Source organism: Cicer arietinum, chromosome 6, assembly GCF_000331145.2.
Source record: "Cicer arietinum cultivar CDC Frontier isolate Library 1 chromosome 6, Cicar.CDCFrontier_v2.0, whole genome shotgun sequence".
NCBI lineage: Eukaryota > Viridiplantae > Streptophyta > Magnoliopsida > Fabales > Fabaceae > Cicer > Cicer arietinum.
The window spans coordinates 62,110,230-62,122,261 of NC_021165.2; the positions used below are offsets into that span (position 1 = coordinate 62,110,230).

Genomic DNA, 12,032 nt, shown 5'->3' on the forward strand with positions numbered 1-12,032 from the left:
ACATGACATCAATTTTTTTTAATCATAAATAATATTAATATATACAATATGAAAGTTGTGACTTTAAAATGATATTTATCAATTTGTAACTCTATCTCTATTGTTAAGAGATACATTTATTTTGGCTCTTGTTTGTACAACACATATTAATTGAACTCATTGATTTCTATAATTAAAGGTGACTTTAAATTTTGGATAAATGGATATCCTTTTTAAGATGTGAGAAAAGAAAAAATTGAACATTGAAGGCATCCATCAATTATACATTATTTTTTTAATTAATATTTATACATTATTTGTTTCTATTGACAACATGATATGTGAATGGTTTTCTTTCCTCGCCAAATGGCAACTATTGCCATTATTTAGAGTTTAACTATAGTAGGGACCAAGATATCAACTTCAAGGAAAAAGATAAACAGGATATCTCTGTATCATAAATTCTATATGAATCAAATGGAGATTAGTCCTTTTCATGAAAAGCTTTGGTACGTATCACTGATGTTATACTAGATTAAGTTGAATAGTTGAAAATGATAGTAAGTCACAAATTATTATGCATGGCTGGCAAAATCTTTAATTACAAGATGTGAACCTTAGGAAAGAGACAAATCCAAGAAATATTATTGATGGTGGAGGCAATATAACACAAGTTAAACAAAATAAAAAGTTATCAACTTTTACGGTTAATAATTATATTTTTTGTTAACATTGTTAATAATTGTATTAAGTTAGTTTAAAGAAAATAATTATCATATACTCGAAAAAACAAATTACATACAATAACGTAGTCTTCAAGATCATGATATTAAAGGAAAACGTTATTATTACAAACTTCATGAATGAAAAAGCATGCAATTATATATAGAAATATGTAAAATAGGAAGATTAAACACAAGACGAATTATTCTATCGATAAAATGGATTTGGGAATTAGGTTACTATATTCCTTGAGCTATCGTATCTTTTTTATTATTATTTAAATTACACAATTTTTTTCTTTATGCAATTTAATTTAATTAAATGTTGTCTTTTGTCTTTATATTTTAAATAAAGTGAACAAAGTTAGAGTTGACTTATCTGTTATTACAATATGTATTTTTCGCAGGATAACAATTGAAAAGTGCAAGTTTGGTTCGGTGAAAGTGTATAAATAAATGAAATATTATTATCATAATTTATTTATTTATGATAAATTATAGACTTAAATGCAATTTTAATCACTCTTTTAACTGATTCGTAATTTTAGTCCTCTTATTTTTAATTTCACAATTTTAGTCCATTTATTTTACCTGATTCATAATTTTGGTCTCCATATTTTTAATTTTACAATTTTAGTCCTCCTATTTTTACCAATTCTTAATTTTGATCCCTCTATTTCTAATTTCACAATGTTGGTCCCTCTATTTCTTAAAATTAAGACGTTTTGTCTTATCTAGAGATTTTAATTAATAATTAAAGCTAATAATTTAAATTACTATTAATAATGTTATCACAATTATATTATTGTTTAAAATAAATAAATTACTAACTCCAATTATTAATTAAAATAACCATAATATGAAATAATTAGGGTCAAAATATACTTTTACTTTTTAAAAATGATTGTGATTCGTTGTATATCTCTATTTATTTTCTCAAAGGTGTACATAGAATCACAATAATTTTAAAAAAAGTAAAAATGTATATTCAACCATTTGTTTTATTTTGTATTTATTTTAATTAATAATCAGAGCTAGTAATTGTTTTAAAAATTATTTTTAAAATATGAGTAGTGAATTTTATTTTTTAAAAACATGAGCTACAATTTTTTTTTTTAAAATAAATCCAAGTAATCATTAAAAAAAATTAAAATAATGTCATCATTGACCAAATCAATATTAATAATTAAATATATAAATAGGACAAAATGTCTCAATATTAATAAAAAAATAGGGGGGCAAAAATTGCAAAATTAGAAATAGAGAGACCAAAATTGTGAATCAATTAAAATAAAGAGACTAAAATTATGAAATTAGAAATAAGGGGACCAAAATTACGAATCAATTAAAATAAAAAAAAACTAAAATTATAAAATTAAAAATAAAGATACCAAAATTACAAATCAGTTCAAATAAGAGAATTAAAACTGCATTTAAACCTAAATTATATCATAATATAGGAGTACTTAAAAAGTGTGATGCATTTAATCCATTTATTACTATTACATTTTGCATAGGGGGGCGAACACCTATATTTCTAAATTGAGGTCCATAAATATATTGTAAGGGTGTGGCTCCCACACCTCATTTTAAGTATACTTTGGTCCTTTCGTACTTAGGCTACATAGACGCTAACTAACGTTGGTGTTGGTGCCTCACGCTAAATATAAAAGTTAAATACAATTTTTATAGTAGTGGATACTATGTAATTTAACTTTTTATTAGACTATAATCTCGAAAAGATTAAAGATGATGAATTTTATTGAATTAGTTTTGAGTGTTTATACCATGATCCATATTTTAGCATTATTTGAATAAATTAGGTTAAATTTTTTAAATAAAATCTTAGATCCTATTTCAGGTTTTAAATTGTTTGTCGTTGAAATCTCCTATAGTCACACAGTAAAGTAAAGTAAATCAACACCATTCATGCAAAGATCAAACATCTTGTATCATAAATTTATTAAAATGTTATATTAACTCTTTGACTATAAAATATTTATTTTTCTATCTCATCCTTTATATCATATTTGAAATATATCACATATTTACGACCGTTCAATTAAGATTGAGCTATCTATATTTCAAATATATTTTATTTTTATTTTTAAATTTAATATACCAAAATTAATTCTAGACAATTTGATATTAATCCAGCAATCTACATATGTACTTTCGGATGAACGAATGTATTTAATTCTTATTGCATCCCATCCAAATCCATTTATATAAATCACTATTTTACTTTTTTTTTTTTTGAATATGGATATATTACATAATATAGAGTAACCTAGTTATCATCTAAAACATTACTTGATGATCTTGTTATCACTAGCTGTACTCCAATTACATTTTCAATTTTTACACCTCTCGATTAAATTCAAGTGGATGCAGTCACTTATTTTTTCCTTCCTAAAATGTTATATCCAAGTGTCTCCACCTTTTGATTTATGCATTTAAAGACTTGTGGGCTAGCTACTTGCAATGTGTAATATCATCCACACACGTCTTATAAAATGCACATCATTGTCATTTTTTGTCGTATAGCACCGAGTTAATTATTTTAATATTATTATCATTATTTTTATTTGGGTATCTATGTTAATATTCCTAGCTTTTCCACCTTATGTAGTTCAACCCACTTTAGTAATAATCACAAATGTCATTGTATTTGTACTCTAACCGTACAATTTTAACCACTAATCCATATTTATATCATTAAATTATTATTCTTCAAAACTTCAATCATGTGCTTTCTCTTACCCCTCTCTCTATAAATACATACACACATTTAAGGTGACTCCAAGAAGATCTAAGTAGCATTACCACAACATCTTAAAAATTATTTTGTTCCTTTCATCATTTTCTTCATACCATACAATATAATTAGTTCATAGAGATGGTGTCTTCAAACATAGACCAAGAGAAATCATGTGTATTATTTAGAGTATGGAAAAAGATAAAGGAATCACCAAAGATTTTTATGAAGAAGGTTTTATGCATTTGTAGGATGTCAAAAGAGATAGCACAAGATGATCCAAGAAAAGTGATTCATTCACTAAAAGTTGGACTTGCAATCTCTTTGGTGTCTCTATTTTACTATTATCAACCACTTTATGAGAATTTTGGTCTTTCAGCAATGTGGGCTGTGATGACTGTTGTGGTAGTTTTTGAGTACACTGTGGGTGAGTTTGCATAGTAATTACACTTTAATTTTGTACCATATTCTATACAATATAAAAATCTTCATTTGATTTAGATTGATCTTAGTAAATCATATTTGATTTTATTTTTTATATATATATATATATATAAATTGCTTAATTTGTTGAACTAACTATATATAATGTGACAAATTTTTAGGAGCCACTTTAGGAAAAGGTTTGAATAGAACAATGGCAACATTTTTAGCTGGTGCTCTAGGTGTTGGGGCTCATTACTTAGCTAGCCTATCTGGTGAAACAGGGGAACCAATTTTAATTGGTTTCTTTGTATTTGTGCAAGGTAAACAAAATATTTACCAATTAAAGTAAATAATAAAAAAATTATTAATGAAAAAAATTAATAGTATTATTTTTTATTTGTGCAGCTGCAATAGCATCATTTATAAGGTTCTTCCCAACAGTGAAAACAAGATATGATTATGGGATGCTTATATTTATTTTGACATTCTCTTTAATATCTGTATCTGGATTTCGTGATGATGAAGTATTAAAAATGGCTCATAAGAGATTATCCACCATTTTTATTGGAGGTTCTGCTTGTGTGATGATTTCTATTTTTGTTTGTCCTGTTTGGGCTGGTGAAGAGTTGCACTATTCAATTGCTCATAAGTTGGAAACACTTGGTGACTTCTTAGAAGGTTAGAATTTTTTTAATCAAAATGAAAGTTAATACTTACTAATAAATAATAAATTAATATTTATTTTTATATTAAATATTAATGTATTTAATAAAGTGATAAAAATAAGAATTTATATATGTGGACAAGTCTAATACAATTTTATGTCACATTGTATTTTACAGCATTTGTAGGTGAGTATTTCAAAACATCAAAGGAAGAAGAATCTAAAGATAATAACAAGTCTTTTCTTGAAGGTTATAAAAGCATTCTCAATTCTAAAAGTAGTGAAGAGTCTCTGGTGAGTAAATTAAAGTATTGTCCAAAGTAAAAAACATCTTGCAAATGAAATGTGTCTAATACAATTAATGTTTACATTGTATAGGCCAATTTTGCAAGATGGGAACCAGGTCATGGCAAGTTCAAATTTCGTCACCCATGGAACCAATATCTTAAAATTGGTACACTTTCTCGACAATGTGCATATCGAATGGAAGCTCTAAAGGAACAGCTCAATTCTGACACCAAAGTATATATCATATATATAAATCTTACATCTAAAATATATGTTACATTTTAATATAATTTTAGAAATCTGAGACGGAAAGATAAAATTGATCATTAAATTTAGTGTTTTTAACACTTTGACTAAATTAAAGACGGATTTTGTTTTTGTCTCCAAACTTTCTCTATTATTTCAATTTTTTTTTAATAGTAGTCTCAATTTTCGCCGTGTCAATAGCTGAGTTATTAGATTAATGATAGACGATTTAAGTTTAAATATATTTTTAAAATTGATCGTTTGGTCTTAATCATACGACTCTGAGTTGTTGATCACTTGAATTCAAAAAAATTGCGACCATAGACAATTCAATTCAAACTAGTTGTTTTATAAGGTTGAAGAATTAAACATAAAATTTAAGATTTTCCAATAATAACATCTTTGTCTATAGAAAATTTTGCAAATTTTTTGAATACATGCTAATTTAATTTTTTTTTTCATTGTTTGTTGAATCTTATTTATGTAGGTATCACCAGAAATTCGTTGTACAATCCAAGAACTGTGTTCTGAAATGAGTTTGGAATCAAGCATGGCTCTAAAAAAATTAGGTTCATCAATGAGAACAATGACAAGAACATCTTCAATAGAAACTCACATTGCAAATTCAAAAGCTGCAGTGAAAAGCCTTAACTCATTACTTCAATCAAGTTTATGGAAAGAAACAGATTTTTTATCAATAATACCAGCTGTGACAGTGGCTTCATTACTAATTGATATTGTTGATTGCACACAAGAAATAGCTGATTCTGTTCATGTTCTTGCCTCACTCATAAATTTTGATACTTTTAATGAAACAGAGAATAAATCACTCAAAGAAGAAGCATTACAATCTCCAACTTGTGAATGTCTTGAACCAACAAGTCCCAAAATTGAGAACAATCATATTGTTATTCAAGTTGAAGATTCGGATTTAGCTTTGTCGGATCGCGGAAATTTAATGTCTGATAAATGTAACAAAATTTGATTGTTGATATACATGTATCTGACACATGACTTCAACTGTTATATTAGAACTAATCAAGAAACGTAATTTAATATTTTAGGACCATTAAATTTAGAGATAAATTTTTTCTCTCTAAATCTAATGATCCTTATAACCGTTACACTATATAGTAGTTGTTGAGGGTCTAAACACATATCGGCATATCCTTATAAACAACATTTTCATTTCCTTCAAATTAGGTTACTCAAAAATGATGTTCATTTTGTAATTTGAACATTAAATGTTTAGTGAGATTGTAATTTTAATTCCCTTGTGTGGTATTGACATGTCAATAAGGATTATTTTTGTAATTATATTATAAATAATATATATTTGCCACATATTGATGTGGTGTATTATCTTGTCAATTTTGTAAACTGAATTTGAAAAGATTAAAAGGATATGTATCATTTAATGTCTACCATTACGTTTTATATAGAAAAGGCAATATTAATAACAAGCGTATGAAGAACACAAGTAAAATCAATTAAGCAACTTAAATTTATTGAACTAGAAACTTTGCCAAAAAAGAATAATAAATTTCCTGAACTAGATCTACACTTGATCAAGTGCTCAAGCAATGTAGTTAAATAAATAAAAAAGTGGTCAAGCAATATAATTTGACGTGTGATCCCAGAACTCTAAAACTAAATAAGTTTGTTAACTTAAAAGCTTCATAGCTATAATACTAATATAACTCTTTTTGCCTCAACAACTACATAGATATATACTATTTTCAGTCAATTAAACAAATATTGAGGTGTCGAATTTTTAAAATTTTAATTAATAAATTAAATATAATATTTTATTGTATATTAAAATTTTAGATTGTAATTTTGTAAGGTAAACACACACATTTTTTTGTAAACACAGTTGTAAAAAATGAACAAATTGTACTAAAATATTGCATATGGTTAGGACAGACAAAAATGGACGAATTGTATTAAAAAATTACATATGTTTAGGAGAGACAAAATTATGGATATAATATTGATTTTGGTTTGTATTTTTTGAGAAGAAAAAATATAAATAAAAAAGAAAATTAATTTAGTTGACTTTTTATAATTTTTCTCACCGTTAAACTCAAACCGATGAATAACATGTTGATTTAGTTATGCTCAATCGAGTTGATATTATTTAAATTTTCTTTTTCAAACACTAAATTTTTTATTCTATTAAAACAATTACGTAAATACTTTTTAAACTACAATCAATAATAGAAAATTTAGTTTTAATACGTGCAACCAGACTTACAAAAAATGAGGCGAAAGTATGTTTAAGTTACCTGCATAAATGAGTTAACAAAATGAGGCCATGACAATTTTGTAAATATGTAAAATGGGTTTATATTAGCAACCGAGTTAAAAGGTACGGTACAAATAAAAAAAAAAAATTAATATATCCTATATTTCTTTATAAAATGAGTCGTGATAATTTTGTAAACATTATATTGATAACCAACTTAATAAAATATAAAAAATCCCGTAAAATATAAAAAAAATCCGTACACTTAGTGTTTTATCTTTCCGTACACTTAACATTATCTTTCCGCTTCTCTAACCTTTGCGCTCTAAATCTCTCAATTGTATTCCCTAACCTTCATATCGTTAATGCTTACAACCTGAGTTCTAACTTTCTTCTAACGTCGACTTCACAATCCGCGTCGCCGTTTTATCGTTACTATTTCATCAATTTGTTAAGAGAAGTTTGATTCTCAAGTTCTTGTTCATTGAATATTAAACTTTACTTATATAGAGATATCATTGTTTATATATATATATATATATATATATATATATATATATATATATATTAATAATTTTAGCAACGTAAGGTGTGAATAATTTTTGTTATATGACTTGTCAACAATTGTAATTGTAGAAAATTATAAAATATATATAGACATAAGCTCATTTCCAAAGAATAACATTATTTCATCTTGAGAGCTATATATTATGGGGAAAAAAGCAAGAAAAATGACATGTCAAACTCATTTTTTTGAACTACCTCTTTTATTATTATTATTATTATTATTATTATTATTATTATTATTATTATTATTATTTATTATTATTATTATTATTATTATTATTATTATTATTATTATTTGTTTGAAAACTAAAGATGAATTCATTATTTATATTTTTTTTGTTTGTTAAATTTTGCATTTTCTTATTGAAGTATATGCTTGAATATATGTCTATTGAATATTTGATACATTGTAATTTTGTAATTTTGTTATTGGACATCTAAATCATTTTTCATCTTGTCGAGAGTAGTCATAAATAAGAGACATCTTCTTTGTACTCTATATTTTGTATTAATTTTTAATATTGTATATTTTGGTTATTTAGATGGTTATATGTGGTTGCGAGTATGAAACCCTGATTTAAAATTTAATATGAAATATTGTATGTATGTATTAAGCAGGGACATAAAAACATAATGATAAATTTATTAAAAATAATAATTATTTTAACTCTATCTATTAAGTTAGTTGATAAAAAAAATATCAACTTAAAAATGATTTGTTGAACTGAATTTATGATTTTAAGTCGATTAAGCTGAACCGACTTAACATGACGAAACTCTGTTAAGTCGGTTCATGATACGAGTTGAAAAACATGTATTACTTCGTTTGTTATTAACTCGGACAAGCAACCAACTTAACATGTACATTTTAACCTACTTAAAAAGGTAAAATTCCACTAGTGAATGAGAAAAATAATATGTAAATGATTAAAACTTCCTTAAATACAACAAATATTAAAGATAACACTACTGATTAAGTTTATTTGGTTCGACTCAAATAAAGTAAAATCATACTCAAATCAACATAGATTAAGTTTATTTGGTTCGACTCAAATTGAACTCGAACAACAAAAATATCAATTTAATTGATTTCGATTTTTTATTTTTTGAGTTTATCATATAATTGATTTGATTTTTTTATATTTTTAAACGAAACTCAAAATACTTACAATTAAAACTTAAATTAACAAATATAATATATTTTTCTAATTAGTATTTTTATAATTTTTTTAATAAGTTATTTTTATTAAAAAGTTGTTAGAAGACATTGGGGTAGCTGTGGTCACTCTGTTAAAACAATATTGAAATCTGTAACAAGAATTAACCAACAAAATAGAAGACAAACAATTGTATAGAAAAAACGAAAACGGAGAACGTTCTTAATGATTGAATTTGACAAGACTAAGGCCTTCTCAAGATTTATCTCGTAGTATCTATCATTGTTTATGAACCATTAATACTAGCCTTTTCACTCAATCTTTTTTTTCTCCCTTAATCTTCTTTCTGATTTCATATGAATCATGAATTGCATATCCCTCTCTTTCTCACAGCTTTCCAGCTATGACATTATACAACATACTTTATTTATAGTATACAAGAGTAAACTAACTATAACCACATATCATAATTAACTTTAGGGGTGTTCAAAAAAACCAAAAACTGAACCAAACTGCCGAACCGAACTGGTTTTGAACTGAATTGGTTTAAGAACCGAACTGTTTTCGAACTGATTTTGTAAAACAAGAACTGAACCGAACCGGTTTTTCAATTCAAAAAACCAAATTGAACCGGTTTTTTGTTAAAAAACCGAACCGAACCGGTTTTTATTTCAAAAAACTTGAACCGAATTTTTTTTAGAAGTAATTAGGGGTAATTATGTAAATTTTAGCCTATATGAACAAAAAATTAAGTTAAACCTGTTCGGTTCGGTTCAAAATAATAAACCGGTGTAGCACTTTTATAAACCGGTTCGGTTCTTTGAACTGAAAACCGGTTCAGTTTGATTTTTTCAAACTAAAAACCAGTTCGGTTCAATTTTCAAACGGTTCTAGTTCAGAACTGAACTTTGCCCACCCCTAATTAACTTGGCCAAAGGTAGTTACAACAACCACTAAAGCTTAACGAACTTTAGTTAAATAATTTAAGACACATATTCACACACTTTATGTTCGACAAAAGTCTCTCAATAATCATATTTCACTTGAGATTTTGAGTAATGCGTGCAAATTAAGAAAATTACATCCATTAAAGTTTAAATAATATTCTTGACATTTTTTCTCGGTAATACCATTAAAAACTTGTTCCTGTTTAAGATTATTAAAAAAGAAAACTTCTCTAAATATTTTACATAAAAATCAAAAAAACATGTTTATATATAAAAAAATCTCGAAACACTAGTGTCAGATGTCAATTTTTGTAAAAACATTTCGGTTAGGAAATTATATATATTATTTTGAAAGTGACTTTTTATCAGAAAAATAATAAGATAAAAATTGCACGATCCAGCAGTCGAAGTACACTACGGAAGAAAAAGAAAAACTTTCGGTCAAGTTATCATTATTAGAAACTTGATTACACTAATCACTTATCATGATTCCCTTTGAAATAAATAAAGATTAATTTAATACACAAAAGTATGCCTTTTTAATTGGTTAATGTATGTATGGCACATGTTCGGTTGTTTTTCTTAATGTACACATGTTGTGTTGTTAGTGAAGTACTAGTAGTATTTTTCTGCTGCAAAGAAAGTGGAATCATCTAAGTGCCTTAATTGATGCTTTTCACCAGCCCATTAATTCAATAAAAATGGGGCTTGCTTTGACCTTTCCTAACAATTTAGGGTCAATAGCATTAAACTCGTAATGATAATAGCTTGCTTTGTTTAATTTTTCTAAGGTGAATGAACCCGTTCCGGTCCAAAATATAAAAAATAATAATAAATTAAAGAAAGTTTATATATATTTGAATTAAATATAAATTATTAAAGAGAATTCGAATTTAAACTTTGAATTATTAAATTTTTTTTTTAAAACTTAAAAGGTTAAAAAATAGATCAAATATATTAACTTTCTTTGATCAATTTTATAACAAGAGGGAGTATAACCTTATGCATAATAATGAATATTATTTATTTACTTCTTTTTATATAAGATGGAAATAAAACAAAGAAAAAAACTACACGACTAAACGAGAAAGACAACTCTCAATGGTGTCTTCAACCAAGATTAAACTAAAGGGGGAGGAAGAGTATCAACTATAAGGATCCTAATTCTTTCCAAAGGATCCTAATTCGAGAGATGAAGCAAGGAAAAAATGTCTTCAAGCAAAGATTGAAGGGACCTTGTACCTATTAATGCCAACAATAATCATATGAACCACAACATATGAGTCCAACTAAAAAAATAATCCTAGGAAGATTTAAACTTCTACTTATCAAGCTTTATGCCTCGAAAGAGGGTCTAAAATTCTTCCCAAATAACAAATTCTTCCCTCTTTGGAGAAAGTTTCTAAATGAATTGAACTAGGAAGTAGTATTACCTTTCAAGATGAAACAACTCTTCCAATTTTGCAAGGTAGAAACCCTTAGACTAAATCCCACTCTTGTATATAATCTCACCACTTTACAACATTCAACATGCAGTCAATTGATATCTTTCATTCATTATGTTTAGAATTAACACTCCAACGTAGGTTACCTTAGAATGATGAAAAATTGTGAATGATGAAGAATTGTGAAAATGTTCAATCTTAAAATGTTCAAATAGATCAACATTTTAAATCATGAGTTAGTTACTAGAAGTACAATGCATCCTAACTGAAATAATTAATTCATAACTATCAAAAATTGATTATACAGTGCATTTGAATTGATTTACATTCTTGTAAATTGATTCATAAGTTTCTTGAAAGCCTGTGAGTTGAACCTAAATAAATGTTAGTTGATTCACATATATGGGAACCTATTCAACAAAACCTCTTAGAACTTTTGTGAGTAGATTTACATATTAGGTTAGTCAAATTCACCTTTCATAAACATTTTCAATTGATTTTGGAAATTTTATAAATTGTACTACAAACATTTGAGTGCTTCATGAAGTTAAAAATCACTTCAAAAGTATTTTTAATGCATTGCAT

At 26.0% G+C, this 12,032-nt stretch overlaps 1 protein-coding gene across 2 annotated transcripts; it reads left to right on the forward strand.

The window, feature by feature from the left end:
- The first annotated feature begins 3,492 nt into the window (after positions 1 to 3,492).
- LOC101505909 (aluminum-activated malate transporter 2-like) lies at positions 3,493 to 6,352 on the forward strand. 2 transcript variants are annotated; one of them, XM_004506164.4, is made up of 6 exons: positions 3,493 to 3,886; positions 4,065 to 4,205; positions 4,291 to 4,563; positions 4,728 to 4,843; positions 4,928 to 5,071; positions 5,571 to 6,352. In XM_004506164.4, the coding sequence occupies exons 1-6, from the start codon at positions 3,601 to 3,603 to the stop codon at positions 6,066 to 6,068; spliced, it is 1,458 nt and encodes a 485-aa protein (XP_004506221.1). In that variant the 5' UTR covers positions 3,493 to 3,600; the 3' UTR covers positions 6,069 to 6,352. The 2 variants fall into 2 exon arrangements, with proteins under 2 accessions (XP_004506221.1, XP_073226005.1); XM_073369904.1 differs by having other exon boundaries at positions 4,928 to 5,003; positions 5,571 to 5,764.
- Positions 6,353 to 12,032: the final 5,680 nt, after the last annotated feature.